This window comes from Vitis vinifera, chromosome 7, assembly GCF_030704535.1.
Source record: "Vitis vinifera cultivar Pinot Noir 40024 chromosome 7, ASM3070453v1".
NCBI lineage: Eukaryota > Viridiplantae > Streptophyta > Magnoliopsida > Vitales > Vitaceae > Vitis > Vitis vinifera.
Window position 1 is genome coordinate 1,823,642 of NC_081811.1, and position 16,781 is coordinate 1,840,422.

Below are 16,781 nucleotides of genomic sequence, written 5' to 3' on the forward strand. Positions count from 1 at the left end.
ATTTTTATTTAAAATTATATATTATCGAGGTGGGTCGTATCCGAATCAATAGTTTTTAAAAACTTTTCAAGCCCCATCCCGAACCATTATCTTTATCCCAAACATTTCCCAGCGGGTTTCCCAAACCCTTCCCAGCGGGTGACCCAAAAACCCAGCGTCATTGTCACCTCCATAAATATCTATCTAAACCTTGCCCAAATTGAACGATTCTCTCATGTTCGCTAAAATGATAGCAACCCTATTAAAAATCTGTAATCGTTTTCATGATTTTCCACAAAGACAAAAGTGAAGCTTGAAAGTAGAACATAATCTAAAGATACGGTTCAGTAAGAACTACGAAAGATCATTAAACGCTTATAATAGATTTCGATTTTCTACAATGGTGACACAATGAAAACCCTATTATTCAAACACAAAAGAGGTTTTCACAGAAATATCTAGAGCATCTAGGGCTCTGATCCTTACTGGTGGTCTTAGGCGGCCTCTTCGTCGGACAAGGATTTCTGAGTGGTGCCCCCGTCCTCGTCGTCGTCGGGATCGCGAGTGGGATCGGACTTGTCCAAGGCGGATCGAGCCTTGTCCAGAAAAGGCTTGAATGCCAACTCTATGGCCAACCATCCAAAAGCTAGGGCTCCAAACACCACCATTACTGATTTCAGCGGGCCCGCCTCCGTTGATTTTCCCATGGTTTTTCCTTCCTCTGCAAGTAATGCAATGCAGGCCGCGTTGTCTCTACGGTTTCAAGGTAAAGTGATTATTTATACTGATGGTATAAAACGCTGCGTTTTGGTTTAGTTGGAAATGTGAGTAGGGTGCCGCGTCAGAGGGCAATTGAAAAGAAATGGGGACAAAAAAATGGAAAAACCCAACGCGCATCATGCACCTTCGGTGGAGGGTTACAAAGTAGCACCGTTCGTGATGTTTAAGCATGGTGGGTCAAAGGCCCGGATTCGCCTACATCCCCTAGGGCCCACGGCATATGAGCCGGGCAAGAAGCGCCCTAGACCTGTGCTACCGGAGTCTGGCAAGGAACAAAGTTTGATATAATTCATCAACATAACTCGATTACAACACATTTTTCATAAGTTTAGATAAAATATAATTGAGCTTAAATCAAATTCGTGTCGCAGTTTAATAAATAGATAATTCTAGATCAATTTACGCAACACAATATTAATTCATTTAACAATCCTATTAATTAATCAAATTATAACTTTAAATTATTTAACTTTGGACTTATTTTAATTTTTTTTAATAAATAAATTAATTGAGTTACAAACACTTGGGTTAAAATGTTAATCATACAAATTGAATACAAAACTTAAATCAATATGATTATTAAATATGAAGACTTGATTATTAAATAGACTAAATGAGTTACACAATGTAATACCTACATACTAATTAAATAGTATTTAGATTTATATTTTTAATATAATTATTACTCGTATCGGATTTGAGTTAATCGATATTGTAAATGTTTGGACTTTAACACAAAGCAAATACAACTCACTAACAGGAAATACCATCCCTTGAGGACAGAATCTAGAGGTGAAGATGCCAATGGAACAGTTCCTTAACCACCTTTTAAAAGGGCAGAGTTTGAAAAATGGGTTTTTTACCCAACCTACCTTGCTTCTAATAGAAAGCTGAGGCCATTTACCTTTGTCCCTCCTCATTTATATATATAATTAATAAAGATTATTTTTATTTTTTTCATCTTACCTTTTGTTTTAACACACAATTTTAAAAATTATTTCTCCCTATAATAAATTATAAAATTTATAATTACACATTAAAATTATATTTACTTCTAATATAATTTTAATTTTAAAAAACATAAAATAAAATTGACAAAATATAAACGGAACGGTCTTCCATGCCCACTGACCTCCCAACCAGTCTTCAACCCACCCTATTGCCATCTAACGTGAAAGTTGGGCAACAAACCAAAGGCAGATTGTTTCAGGCAAGTTCCACCACACGATTTCAGACTAATTTAAACATCTAAGGGGCCTAGTCAGGGATCTCCCACGTCCCAACTTCGCTAGTTGCAAGAGTTTGTGCAATGGAAGCAGTCGATTCATCCGGTCATCAGTCAGTGGGATAAGGTGTTGCACTCACCCATCCATAGATCTGCATCGAAGGTCCGCGCACCAACAATGAGTCTGTCAGTGACTTGTTGCACCGTAAATTGTGCGAATTGTGGGTATAGCTTGTTCAGATAAACGATGAAGCAAGCGAAGATATAATAAATTCTTGGTAGCATCTTAGGCATTACCCTGGAAATACGACTCAAATGATGAAGCAATCGTTTTAGTCTTTTAGCTAAACAAGCCTAATCCATATTAAGGTAAATAGTGATATGGAAAGGTAAATAGCTATCCCACTCCTCTTCTAAGTTTACCATTAAACTCTCCCTACAACACTGGTGTTTACATAACCAGATGGCACAAAATTTACGAATGCAGTTAGCGGCCCCGCCCACGTCCACGCCCACGACCACGGCCCCGCCCACGTCCCATGGGTCTCCCTGAAATGGAAAAAAGCATTAAAAAAAATTAAAACAAGGGGAACATAAATCATACGAAAATGCATAGAATTAGAGCCAAAGAGATAGAGCAATACCTGCGGTTGGCTTCTTGGGCTTGACCCTAGGTGTCTCTTCCACCAAAAGGGTCTCAAGATTCAAGCTGTCGGGAAGGATATAATACCGAATGTTGTTGCCTCTAACACTCAAGTGATCTAGAGTCACTGGATTTTTCCCCTTCAACGTAAGTTTCACTGTCTTCAAATGTGTGTTCATACTAATATCAACACCTATAACAAGCAGGCAAAGCCACTAATTAGAATCTGCCTTCAACACAACTGAGAATTCATGCATGAATTCCCATTAAAACTGCCTAGTTATCTATTTGATGCATGAGGGTTATGCAGTAATCTCAGTTGAGAGAAACATGATGTGTCAAACAAGCCTCTCCGATTATCTATTTGCTCGTAATTATGTGAACTAACAAATGGAAATCAACCTATTTCACTTAGAATCATCATATATAAAGAAAGATAAGATGACTGGAATATGCAACAAGGAACAAGTATTATCTACTGAAAGGTCTCCATATTTCAGGAGTTTAGATGCATTGAGCAAAAACATCCTACATGTAACTATTGCACAAGTTCCAATGATTTGTAAAACATATTCAGCTCTAACTTCTAAGTTTTTCAGAGGCTAATAAACTGAAGTTCTAATAATTCAAAATTTGGCACAAAAGCTTCCTGCAAGGGCAAGATTTGCAGGGAATTACCATGTTAAAGTAAGTTCCTTTTCAAAAATTCCAAAAGCTAACGGGAGTGCAAATGGATGTGCAGCATGCCAAAGAAGTTTCAGGAGAAGATGACAACATTAGTTTTATACAAAAAAGTGTGGCTAAAATTACACAAGAATGAAATGTCTAACACTTGAAATGAGAGAGATAACTATCTATAGGCATTTCAGTGTAACTATAGTTCTAACTTAACTGGATTTAATATACAGTGACCCAACAATAAGAAGATTGGAGCCTATGCCTCCTGTTTCACACTTTCCAAGGCTTCAGTTAGAAAATCCGACTTCTGTTTTTCTCACTTAACATGGCACCATTTAGATCTAGGAAAGAACAACGAAAGGAAAGGAAAATTATCACAGATCTTAACACAGTTTTAAAAGGAGTGCCCTCAAGATGTAACTAGTCCCTAGTTATAGCGTCTCGCTTGCCAAGACATGTGCCTTATTGAAGAGGCACGCCTTGTCAAATTTCATCTTCCTTTTTAGACAGTTTTATTCTTGAAATTTCTAATTATATATTGAAATTTATATAATTTCATTATTTTTTTACTAAATGATTCTTTTAAATATTTAAAATCTTAAATTTTTTTATTAATTGGATTAAATTTTGAATCATATTTCATAAAATTGATATGCATCTCAGGTCGCATTTCACTTCACTCAAGCACACATCTTGTGTTATGCCTTACACCTAAGTTGTATGAGACTTTTGCACCTTTTAAAATTATGGATCAAAATGGAGCCTAAAACTTCGTATCTAGCAGCCTTATTAACCACTTCAAATTTCCAACATTTCACACTTATGCTTCATTTGAATCTTGGAAAAAATGCTAGGTAAAACATGAAAGGATCCCAAATTTTGTTGTTTGGTTTATCATACAAATCATGAATGCAAATGAAATATAACAAAATTCATTTAAACTATTTTACATTTCCAAAATTTTTGTTCTCTATAGAAAAGGGGAATAAACTTGGAGAAGAACTGGAGGGAAAATTTACTGAGTTCATACTCATTTTCATTTTCTTTAATTTTCTCCCACTCATCCTTTCCATCACTCTTTCTATGATCTGAATCAAGTCTTAAACTCCTTTTGGATCCCAGAGAGAAAAAGGGAGAATGAAAGGAAAAAGGCATCAAAAGCATTCCACTTAAAAGCAGTTTCCTTGGCAGATTTTAGGTTTTCTTCTGCATTTTTTTTTCCATTTAAATGCTTAAAAAGGGATAAAAATATCTAAACAAAGCCTTCTGAAAGTTTAGGCTTTAATGTTTTAGGGCATCAACAGGTTTAGGGTTCAGGTTTAGAAACCCCATTCCCTATATAAGTGAAGTCCATTGACACACCAAAGCACAAATTTCTTTGGCCCAATCTGACAAGGACAGATGCAGTACTGATGTAAAATTTCTAACAGATGAACTTCAAAAATGCTAGAGTCATAAAACTATCCATAGTTATATATAAGCATGGGTTTTAAAATCTAAAATGGACGTGAGGTTTCCATGGTGATATCAGATATAAAAATGTAAGAATCCTTGTTCCATATATTGAAATTTAGTCAAACAGAAGCCGGTTACCAGAGTATTTAGACAAATAAGAAGAGGTCTGCTTATTTAGGATAGGGTCTAAAGAGGATTACGAGGTATGATTCAATACAGCTCCCAGAAACCCATCAACAATTCCCCTTCCCAAAAGAAAAGGAAAGGAAAGGAAAAGTTCAATCAAAAGCAATAAACCCAGTTACCAGCACATTCAAATGAAGAAATTGTACCAATGTGACTCCAATCGTATCAAGTAAGCACCAAAAAAACAAGTTAACATTCACACATGGATCTATACTTCTCCAAGGGTAGAAAACCCACTGTTTCAATAAAACAAATCACAAAACACAAGAACAACAGTCTAAGAAATATACACAATCGTTTGAAGAAATAAATAAAAATAATCACAGTACGAAAAAAAAAAGAAACAGAAAAGCCTGAGTTCCAGAAAACCCTAAATTCCCATGAACTTGTGCGACATCAAGACAATAATACTGAAGAGTTTAAAAACCTGTTATGGTGCCATGAACCACGGTTCCATTCTTGAGCTCGATAGACACGGTTTCGTTGTTCAACTTCATCAGAAACCTGTTTTTAGACTAAATTATAAGAATTTAACAAAACAAAATAAATAAATCGAGATTAGTATATGTATATGGTAATTAATTGAAGATCAAACCTAACGAGCTTCATTTTTGGCGAATGAAGACGGAAGCCAGCAAAAACGGCGAGGAAGACACAACACTACACAACGAAGCGATCAAGTTTAGGGCACGGATTCATGTCCTACAAATAACACTGATACCCATTTATCAGTTCAAAATCAAAATCCTTAAAATACAACAGAAGCAAAAAGAAAAAATGATACTCCGTTTGGTTGCCAAGAAAAAGGTAAGAAAATGAAGGAAATAGAAGTTTAGAAGCTCAGTCCTCGAGTTGTTATTTCTTTTTTATCTTAAGAAGGAAAAAAAAACAAGAAAGTATGAGAATGGAAACGATGTTTTATTCCAATTTTCCTTTCATTTTCTCGCTTGCCAAACAGATGCGTACCTGGATTCGAGCGGGATGGTGCGGCTGATCTCACGGCAAAGAGTAGCAGGGTTTATAGGGTTCGTGGAAGAAAGTGAATAAAGGGGCAATCTCGTCTTTACATTATTTACTAAATTTCTATAAGAAGAAATAAAGGGTGGGAAAAGGATGAGGGAAAAAGATAAATTATAAATTTAATTTTAATACATTTAATTTTATTTTAATAACAAAAATTTAAACATTAGAAAATATTTTGATAAATAGTTTTTAGGACCAATTGAATCATTTTTCAGAATAAAATTATGAAAAATTCAATATAAAATATAATTTGCTTAACTTACTATTTTTAAAAGCCCAATTTACCATTTTCCAAATCTTTAAAAGGTTAGTCAACATTTCACTTTTATTTTTCATTTCCCTCTTTAACTTTTTCTATTTTTTTTATTTTCTCTCATTTTAAATTTCCTTATATTTATTTTACAAGTATGTATGATTTCCGAGAAATATTAATAAAAAAATGGTTTTCTCATATTTACTTTTATCATGAAAAATATAAAAGAAAGTTAAATATAATTAAAATTAGTATAAAAAAAAAGTATATATTTTAAAGGGAGAATTATGTTTTGGGGGTAGATGGGCTCCCAAATTAATAAAAGGTCCATGTAACTCTTCAAATTGAGCCCAAGACCCAATGAAAGTATGAAAATTGAGTTGAAGGATATCATCCTTCACTATTTCCAAAAATGCCCTTTGTTGATTTTGAGAAAAAAATTAATATTTTTGAAAAATACTTTTATTTAATTTAATATTTTTTATTTAATTTAATATTTTTAAAAAATATTTTTATGTAATTTAATATTTTTTAAAATACTTTTATTTAAATTTAGTATTTTTTAAAAATAAATTTATTTAATTTAATATTTTTTTAAAATAAATTTATTTAATTTAATATTTTTTAAAAATAAATTTATTTAATTTAATATTTTTTAAAAATAAAATTATTTAATTTGATATTTAAAAAAATTATTTAATTTAATATTTTTTTTAAATACTTTAATTTAATTTTATATTTTTGAAAAAAAAATATTTAATTTAATATTTTTGAAAAAAAATTATTTAATTTAATATTTTTGAAAACTACTTTTATTTAATTTCGTATTTTTGAAAAAAAAATTATTTAACTTAATTTTATAAAATATTTTATATGTATTCTTAAAGGGTATATTTGTCCGTTTCTATTTCATATCCTTCAACTCAATTTGAAGAATTATATGAACCTTTTGTTAATTTAGGGGCCCATCTACCCCCAAAACATAATTCTCCCTATTTTAAAATTATTCAATTTTTATATGGTAAAATTAAATAAAATGAAATAAGTTTAAAGTAGTATATAAAAATAATTTATTGATTTTAAATTTATTTTTATTTATATTTATTTATTTTTCTATTTTTCTTTTGTATTTTTTTTCTTCAAACTTTCTCCATAGCCTATATTTTCACTTTTTTTTTTCTTTTCCTTTTTTAAATTTTCAAGACAAATTAACTTTACCTAAAAACTTTCACTCAATTTCAGTCTAATTTAATTTTTAAAATTTTAATTTATTTAAAATTTAATTAAATATTTTATTTTTTATTTTTATTTTTCTAATTTTTTGAAAACATTTTTGAAAAATAATTTTTCAGATTAGTTTTTAAAAATTGTTCTATAATATTTTATAAAATAAAAGTTGTTTAAGAATTGAAATATTTTTTTATATATATTTTTAATATTTTTAAATAAATTTTAAAAATAATTTTTATATCTACAACTTAATTTTTAATCATTATATATATTTAAATAATTATTTTTTTAAAAAAAAACTCTAGAAATATAAGTAAAAATAATTAAAAACAATTTTATCTTAAAATATTATATTTTTTGTTTTTTAGAACATTAAACATAAACACAGTGTTTTTTTTATTGTTAAACGTGTTGTTTAGTTTTTTTTATTCTAAAAAATAGAAAACTGTTTTAAAAAACAGTTGTGAAACAAACCTTCAACTTTTCCACCGACATAATTGAGGGAATACATAAGAGTTATTTGGTGTTGAAAATAACATGACCCGTAAAAAGAATTCTCATTTCATGCAAAACTTTCTTTTTTTGCATTAAAGATAAAGGTTAATATAAAAGTTAAAAAGGAGTCATTTTTTTAGTTGGAAAATGTTATGACAAGAAACAATCTAAGTTATTCAAATGCATAATTAAATCTAAACCGTTGGATTAAAAAACCATGAAAAAAAGGGATTTCAATACAAACAATATATGCCCCCTCTAAAATATGTTCTCATATTTTGCTCCCCTTAGTTCATTTTTTTTAGTTCCGCCACTGCCCTGGAGGATAAGGTTTAATTACGAAGGGCTTTGCAAAAGCTTCAATAATAAATATGATCCCATTTGCAGATCTAGGCAACCCATATATGGAAATTTAACGTGTCAATTTAATTTCCTTATAAAATATTAATATGTAAGAAAAATAATTGAAATATAATTAAGAAAAGTTAATTTGTTTTGGTGAGACACATGACTACACATTGTCCTAAAATTGCTATCACCGTTTTGCATGGAATTATAGCCACCTCAAGATAGAGACTCAAGATATAAGAAAACTATGAAAAACCCGATCACAATATAGTCACACAGAGAACATAAATATTCAATAAGAAAAACAACATTATGAAATACACGATACTATGAAATGTGGAAAAAAATTTATGGAGAAAGAAGACAGTTGTATTCCATATACATTCCTATTAAAAAGTAAAGAAATAAACAAAAAGATAAAAAAATTTAATACGGTTTTACAATAATTTATATGTTCATAAAAGGAACTTATATTTAAGAATCTACTAATCAAATAAAAAGATGAGTTACAATAGAGAAGACGACTCCTCTCCTCTCCTCTCAATTGCAATCACACTTTTTTTTTTTCTCTCAAAATGAAATCTTGAATCATAAAAGTATTAGATTCAAAAGAGGCAAATTCATCATTTCATAAATATATATGTGTAGTCAATGGGAGCTCGACCTCGACATCCCCACTTAATATGATACGATAGATTCAGATTTCACAATCCAACAATACCAACAATGGATCCGTTCAACTTGATCCTCCTTAGAACCACCCTTCACTTGTTCTTTCTTACAAGACAAGAACAGGCGTGAAGAGAACAAGACAACTATTTTTTACTTTTTGTATTGTGTTTCCAAAATCAACATATGGTTTGTGATTTTTATTCTATTGATTGTTGAGGAGATTCACATGGAACGTGTAGCTTAAGATTTACACTCAATGAAATGATTTGACAATTTGTTCTGATGTTAACTGGTTTAAGTTTTTTTAATTAAAATTTTATTTTGTTTGAATTCTATGCTCTTGCACTTTAAGCTAACAGCCAATCCTACTTCATGTCGGTGGAACAACAAATCCAAAGATGATAGACATAATGACCTCATCAATAGGCTAATAGTCTCAGGCAGATGAGAATTTATTGGGCATCCAATGTGTAGTCTGTTTCAAGTTGATGAAAGGCCTACGAGTCAAACATTTGATCAAACTTGAATGATTGCTTGGATGGTTTAGGACGAAATTGTTAGTAGGCTTTGACAAACTAGGATGTGATATATACAGATAATATGAGGTTGAAAGGCCATGAATGATTGCTTGGATGGTTTAGGACGAAATTTTTAGCAGGCTTTGACAAACTAGGATGTGATATATACAGATAATATGAGGTTGAAAGGCCTACGAGTCAAACATTTGATCAAACTTGAATGATTGCTTGGATGGTTTAGGACGAAATTTTTAGCAGGCTTTGACAAACTAGGATGTGATATATACAGATAATATGAGGTTGACTGAAGAACCGCCATTAGAGAGTTCTTAGTTAATTAATTCATCTTCCTTGGCATCCTTGCATACCCCAAATGGCTGATTCAGAGAACTCTGTCATCTGTCATCGGTAAGCCCATTTGAAAATGGAAAATATGTTCTTATTTATCATATTGTTTTATACGATACAAACATATATTGATGGAGAAACTTCAAAACAGAGGATGTTTCAGGCCTCATGAGTCATGGCCACTTATTCACACTGTTATACATAGAATGCTATGATGTAGTTTTATTCTTTTAAGGGTTGGATGTGAAGTTGAAGTTGGCGCATGTAGTCCGTCTGAACAGGAGTGAGGAGCTGAACCCCAGCCTTGAAGTGGCCAGATCAAACTGAAGAAGGTTGTCCTCCAACTGGTACCCTCCGATGACAATGGAGGTTCTGGGGTTGGCCCCTCCGTCGACAAATCCAAGGCACAGTACGTCGTCACTGACATACACCATTGAGTTCGCTCCGAAGATCCTCCAGAACACGCTCTCGTTCTGCAGAACAAGGTCGATGCTTGGAACAGATGGACCTACCCGTGTGCTGTAAACGTTCTTTGAGCTGAAACACACATTGAATGGTGCCACTGCTGCCACTCTGGTGATGTTTATGGCGGCTGCTGCGCTGATGAAGGCCTTAGTGAAGGCCTTGTATATGGAAGTCTCCATGACAGTGTATGGATTGACGGTGCTGATCTTTGTCCCGCCGACGCCTTCGCTGTCGATGGACAGCAGCGATGTGTTCAATGAGATAGCCTTTTCGTTGATCCTGATGGACTTTACTCTAATGAAGTATTCGGCCGAGGGTTCGCCTTGGGTGTAAGCGGATGCGGTGCTGACGGGGTTGATGTACAATGGCGTGTAGATGAGGGACTGAGAGGCGTCGATGTTGGGGAGCAGCCTGTAAGGGCCGTCGCCGAAGAACACCACGCCATTGGCGGTGGTTGAAGAAGAGAGACATGTAGCGAATTTCCTATGGAAACTGAAAGCAGAAGCGAATTGTGAAGGAAACGCAATCCTGGTGCGGCCAAGTCCGGCCATGCCCATGGCACTACTGGCGAGGCCTTCCAGGAGGAAGGTCGGTGCACAGGAGAAGAGGAACTTCGACACAGAAACAACCCGACCCGGGTTTGATCCATCGGTGGATTGAACAGAAACAAAATCTTCAGCAAGCTCACCACTGGTGGCAGTGCGAGTCACCGTGTTGTCTGGCAAGACACCACATGTGTTGTTGTTGCATCCCGGCCGAGGGGCGGAGAAGCAATCCCCACAGCCATTAGCCCTGGCTAATGAGCATTGGGCCGACCGACACCGCGCCGGGCGGTATGAGGAGGACACATAATTCTGCTCACAATCAACCCACAAGAACTGCGCTCCAAGATCAACCACAAGTTTTACAGGCACAAGAGGGGTTCTTTGGTTGATGGTGGTCAGATACTGGAGAGTAGAAGCATCCTTTGATACAGGAATAACAAGGGCATCCGGCCGGAATGATGTTTTGCCGTAGGAGGCTGGGATGAAGAGAAGGAGAAAGGAGAAGAGGAAGTATGCAAGAAAGGAAGCCATGATAGAATTATGTGAGTACAGTAGGCAGATGTGGATGGGAGAAGTAGTGGGAGGCCACCTCTTTTTATAGTTTATGTTCGGGGGTAGATCCACTACTGGGGGCTGAGGTCAAGCAAGGCTAGCTGGCTAAGTACCGAATCAATCAATTGAGTCATGACAGACAGCACCACAATCCTGAAAGGTTGCCGTGGAGACTTTTCAAACTTGGACTTGCTACTTATTTTATTTGCGCCGAAAGCAAAAGTAACAAGAATTGGAATCCTGGTTTTGATGCCATTGTTTGTGACAAAGCTTTGGCTGCCATGGCTGGGATGTTTGGTGGGTGGGGTGGCAGACAGCAAGTACACAGAGTGGCCCGGCTATGGCAACCAAGGACAATCATCAAACACCAACCTTTTCTTTTTTTTTTTCTTTTTTTTTTTAATTTTTGGCTTTTAACCATGGCTGGTTTCTGCAGTTGACTGAACTCCACCCACGGATTGCTACTTTTAAAAAAATCTAAGAATCATTTGAAGTATTTATGAATAATAATTTTATTAATAATTCTTAAAGAAAATCGAGTTTTATTCCATATTACTAAAAAGAAATTAATTATCAAAACATTTTTAAAATTTTTATTACAATATTAAGTGATTTTCTGGTGAAAATACCACTGACGAAAGGGTTTTTAGTTTATTTCATCCAATTTCTAATTTCTAGAGTTTCTTTATGAACATTTGGATATTGTTTTGATATTTTCTTCTATAATTTGTCTATGTTTTGAAAAAAAATTAATACGAGTATTGTTGTTTTCATCAAATGTGACTTAGAAAATCGTTTAAGAATGATTTTAAAAAATGTTTCTAATATTTTTAATATTTGAATGATAAAAAAATTTAAGTATTAAAAATATTAAAAATGTTTTATATAATTATTAAAGATACAATTTTATTCAATTATAATATTAAAATTACATAAATTGTGTCACTTCTTGTCTTTGGATAATCCCGTTAAGAGGTGTGCATCAAATGTCAAATGAATCCATTTGCGGCTGCCGACTGTGGAATCGATCTAATCGACCATCTAGTTGAGAAAGCAGTCAATTAACGGTTGTCATTAAATTTATACATTTTCCAAAGTCAGCTGAAACATTTGGATATGGAGACTGATAAGATTAGAAAGATATATCCTCAATATTATTGACAAAATTAATGATCTCTTTGCATCCTATCATTCTTTGCTGCTTTTCCAAGTTTGAGAAGCTACAAAAGATGATCATACCAAACAATTATTATTCAATTCATTTCTCTTAATATTTATTTATTATTATGTATAAGTAATTGGTAAGAAATTAGGATAATGTTTGATTTTAAGACAATTGCATTGAACTTTAATCATCTTATTTAAAAATTAATTAGCGTCTCATTTGAGTGATTCACGCTCAAGTTTAAAGTCTTAACATGATAGGACACTTTCGTGACTCGAATCATAACCTTTAGCTTTGATATTTGATCGTCTTATTTGAAATCATTTGACATTTGATAAATATAGATTAAAACTCTTATATTATTTGATATCATCCGGTTAATCGAATCAAATATACACGTAAATAGAAAAAAAAATGTAATTTGACGATCAATGTGATCTCTATGTTCACAAAGTTTATCAATACTTAAGAATCCATTAATAAAAAGGATCGAGAAATATTATAATAATGAAACTTTCGAAAAACACTCTCAATTACATTTACACTTTTTAAAAAATAAAATCGTAAAATATATAATAGAAGCAAACTCGTTATTGATAACATAAAATAGATATATATATATATATATATATATATATATATCGGAGAATACTGCTCCCTTTAACCCTTGCAAATTGACTAGATAGCTCGATCTCATGAATAATTCAATCCAACAAGCAGAACAACGGTTTCACATCCGTTTCAAACTTTTTGAAAAGTGTTATTGCATCATTGCACAACCAAAGAAGCTTTCACACTAAACTACAAAGAGCCCGTTTGACAGTGATTTTTAAAAGTATTTCTACCCTTAAAAACACTTTTAAGTGTTTTTGGGATGAAAATAAAGTGTTTGGCAAATTTTAAAAAACACTTTTGAAAATCTGGAAAAACACTTGAAGTGATTTTTAGAGAATCACTTGACAGGTGTTTTTTTTAAAAAAACACTTCAATTTTTTTGAAATATTCCAAAAATGCCCCCAGTGATTCCCGATATCTTTATTCCCTTTCGTTCATACCTCTCTCCTTTATTCTCCTCCTCCATCGCTCTCCATCTGAGACAACACAGTAAACCTCTATTTTCATTCAAGATCGTGGATCGAAGGTAAATATTTTTATTGATTTAGATATTTTTTGTAAATATTTTTAAAGATTTTAGTATATTGATAAAAAAAAAATTATTATTTTTAATTAGAAAAATCTTTTTTTTTTTTTTAGAAATTAATAGGTGGTCATATATTGTTTTACTTTTAAAATTATCTTTTATTCAATGTTCCTTTTTTTTTTTATTGATTTAGATATTTTTTGTAAATATTTTTTAAAATTTTAGTATAGTGATAAAAAAATTATTATTTTTAATTAGAAAAGTCTTTTTTTTTTTTAGAAATTAATAGGTAATCATATATTGTTTTAATTTTAAAATTATCTTTTATTCAATGTTATTTTTTTAGTGATTTAGATGTTTTTTCATTAATAAAAAGTTTTTTTTTGTTTATCATACCATTTTTTTTAATTAAAATGGTATGTCCTTTTTGATAATTTATTAATATTAAAAGTGTTTTTATGTTTATACAATATATTATCAAAAACACTTTAGAATCATTTTTTCTGATTATCATAAAAGTGTTTTTCACAGAAACACTATAGTAGAAAACACTTCAAATAAAAACACTTCCACTAGAATCACTACCAAACGGGTTCAAAGTCAGAAACTCAAATGAAAGGTGATCCCTAGTTGTCAAAGCTCAAACGAAGCCAAAAGATGAACGCTGCCTCCCAATTGTCTCAAACGTACTCAGCTAAAATGGCTTAATTTGCATGGGGTTGAGTTTTGTAACCACGCCCCCAAACAAGATTTTGCCAGGTGGCAAAGTTATTATTATAAAATGATGACTTGAAGAACTACATGCCTCAAAGTGGGCATACAAAAGAAATATTTTTAAGCATCAAATTTTCACAGCGATTCCCCACAACAACAAATGCACACATGGTATAATTAACTTTAATTATATTATCTTCAATACAATATTAATTTGAAGAATTAACGGGTGTGCTTCGGAGTGAGATTTTAGAAAAATATTTTGATTAGAATATATTTCGTTATTTTCACATCAAATGAATAAATATAATTTTAGTCATATTTGCGGTGGGGCTAAACTTTTTCCCGAGAAAATGAAGGGATAATGATGGGTGGAGTAGAACTGTAGAAGAGATGAATATGGGACGGTAGCTTATGCGTAGGTGGCGCAAGAACACCACATTAAGCCAAATAAATACTACACCATCTCTGTCCTTTTACTCACTTTTTCTTCGAAACAGGTGGCTGCCATTGTCACTCTCCACCCTACTTTTTCCAGCTCTCTTCGCTTATAATCTCAAGTTCTCAACTCTTCAGTCTTCACCATGCACTCTCTCACTCACTTACAGATCAAGCCCTCAATGGCAATGTCTCTTCCATTCTTCTTCTTCTTCTTCTTCTTTTCCTTCTGTGTCCCCTCTTCTTCTTCTTCTTCTTCTTCTTCTTTTTCTCTCCCTGTCCTCTCGCCCATCACAAAGGACCATCAGACTAACCAGTACAGTCTCAGTCTCTGCCTCAAAACCCCTCTTAAACCCTCCAAGCTCCTTCTCGATCTGGGCGGCTCATTCTCATGGGTCGACTGCTATAAACACTATGTGTCCTCCACCTACCACCACATCCCCTGCAACTCCTCTCTCTGCACTCTTCTCAGCCTCAACTCTTGCGCCCATTGCTACCGTGCGCCCTCCCCAACCTGCGCCAACGACACCTGCGCCACCACTCTCCACAACTCCGTCACCGGCAAATCCATCTTCCACAGCGCCCTCGTCGACGCGGCGGCTCTCCCCACCACTGACGGCCGCAACCCCGGTCGGCTCGCTCTCCTCGCCAACTTCGCATTCGCCTGTTCCACCACCGACCTTCTCAAAGGCCTCGCCAAGGGCGTCACTGGTTCGGCCGGTCTGGGCTGGTCCGATCTCTCGCTCCCGGTCCAGTTCATCGCCGGTTTGTCTCTCCCGCGCGTGTTTGCGCTGTGCCTCTCCGGTTCGCCCTCCGCTCCAGGTGTCGGTTTCTACGGTTCGGCCGGGCCGTACCATTTTCTTCCCGAAATTGACCTCTCAAAAAAGCTTATTTACACCCCGCTCCTCGTGAACCCCTACGGGACCGCCTTGGATAGTAACCATGGACGCCCCTCGGATGAGTACTTCATTGGCGTGACTGCATTGAAAGTCAACGGACACGCCGTGGACTTGAACCCAGCGCTCCTCACCGTTGATTTGAACGGCAATGGTGGGACCAAGATCAGCACCGTTGCTCCCTACACCGTACTGGAGTCATCAATCTACGAAGCACTTACACATGCTTTTATTGCGGAATCCGCTGGGCTCAACCTCACGGTGCATTATCCTGTGAAGCCATTCAGGGTGTGCTTCCCTGCGGACGACGTCATGGAGACTACCGTGGGACCGGCTGTTCCGACCGTAGATCTGGTGATGCAGAGCGATGATGTGTTCTGGAGGATTTTTGGACGGAATTCAATGGTGAGGATTTTAGAGGAGGGGGTGGATGTGTGGTGCTTGGGGTTTGTGGATGGTGGAGTCAGGCCAAGGACGTCCATTGTGATTGGTGGGCATCAGATGGAGGATAATCTACTGCAGTTTGATCTGGGGTTGAAGAGACTAGGGTTTAGTTCTTCAGTTTTGGTCCATCATACCATGTGTGCTAATTTCAATTTTACTTCCAACAAGAATCTGAAATAATAGCAACCCTCAATGCTCCCACCTAATTATTTTGTTTCTCTTTGCAACAAAATGAATATTATTTTGAAATTAGGTTATTAAGACTGCGTTTTAGAGTGATTTTAGAAAATATTAAAAACGTTTCTTAAAATCATTATCAAACTGGTTTTAAGAGCTCGTTTGACAGTGATTTTTAAAAGTGTTTCTACCCTTAAAAACACTTTTAAGTGTTTTTGGGATGAAAATAAAGTGTTTGGCAAATTTTAAAAAACACTTTTGAAAATCTGGAAAAACACTTGAAGTGATTTTTAGAGAATCACTTGACAGGTGTTTTTTAAAAAAAAAACACTTCAATTTTTTTGAAATATTCCAAAAATGCCCCCCAATGATAAATCAATTAGAAAAATCTTTTTTCTTTTTTAAAAATTA

The 16,781-nt window shown here is 34.1% G+C and overlaps 3 protein-coding genes across 5 annotated transcripts; 1 reads left to right on the forward strand and 2 right to left on the reverse strand.

The window, feature by feature from the left end:
* Window positions 1–2,249: 2,249 nt before the first annotated feature.
* On the reverse strand, window positions 2,250–6,028 carry LOC100256258 (small nuclear ribonucleoprotein SmD1a). Of its 3 annotated transcripts, none has more exons than XM_002277175.5 (5): window positions 5,913–6,028; window positions 5,542–5,648; window positions 5,374–5,450; window positions 2,629–2,820; window positions 2,250–2,533 (listed from the first exon to the last, which is right to left on the reverse strand). In XM_002277175.5, the coding sequence occupies exons 2-5, from the start codon at window positions 5,553–5,555 to the stop codon at window positions 2,472–2,474; spliced, it is 345 nt and encodes a 114-aa protein (XP_002277211.1). In that variant the 5' UTR covers window positions 5,556–5,648; window positions 5,913–6,028; the 3' UTR covers window positions 2,250–2,471. The 3 variants fall into 3 exon arrangements, with proteins under 3 accessions (XP_002277211.1, XP_010652146.1, XP_002277231.1); XM_010653844.3 differs by having other exon boundaries at window positions 5,542–5,660; window positions 5,913–6,014; XM_002277195.4 differs by having other exon boundaries at window positions 5,542–5,606; window positions 5,913–5,998.
* A 3,874-nt stretch (window positions 6,029–9,902) lies between these two features.
* LOC100264861 (probable aspartic proteinase GIP2) lies at window positions 9,903–11,435 on the reverse strand. Its single transcript, XM_002272199.4, has one exon. It carries the CDS (start codon window positions 11,372–11,374, stop codon window positions 10,064–10,066), a length of 1,311 nt encoding a protein of 436 aa, XP_002272235.1. The 5' UTR covers window positions 11,375–11,435; the 3' UTR covers window positions 9,903–10,063.
* A 3,461-nt stretch (window positions 11,436–14,896) lies between these two features.
* LOC100242575 (probable aspartic proteinase GIP1) lies at window positions 14,897–16,399 on the forward strand. The gene has a single exon (XM_002272163.4). It carries the CDS (start codon window positions 15,000–15,002, stop codon window positions 16,371–16,373), a length of 1,374 nt encoding a protein of 457 aa, XP_002272199.2. The 5' UTR covers window positions 14,897–14,999; the 3' UTR covers window positions 16,374–16,399.
* Window positions 16,400–16,781: the final 382 nt, after the last annotated feature.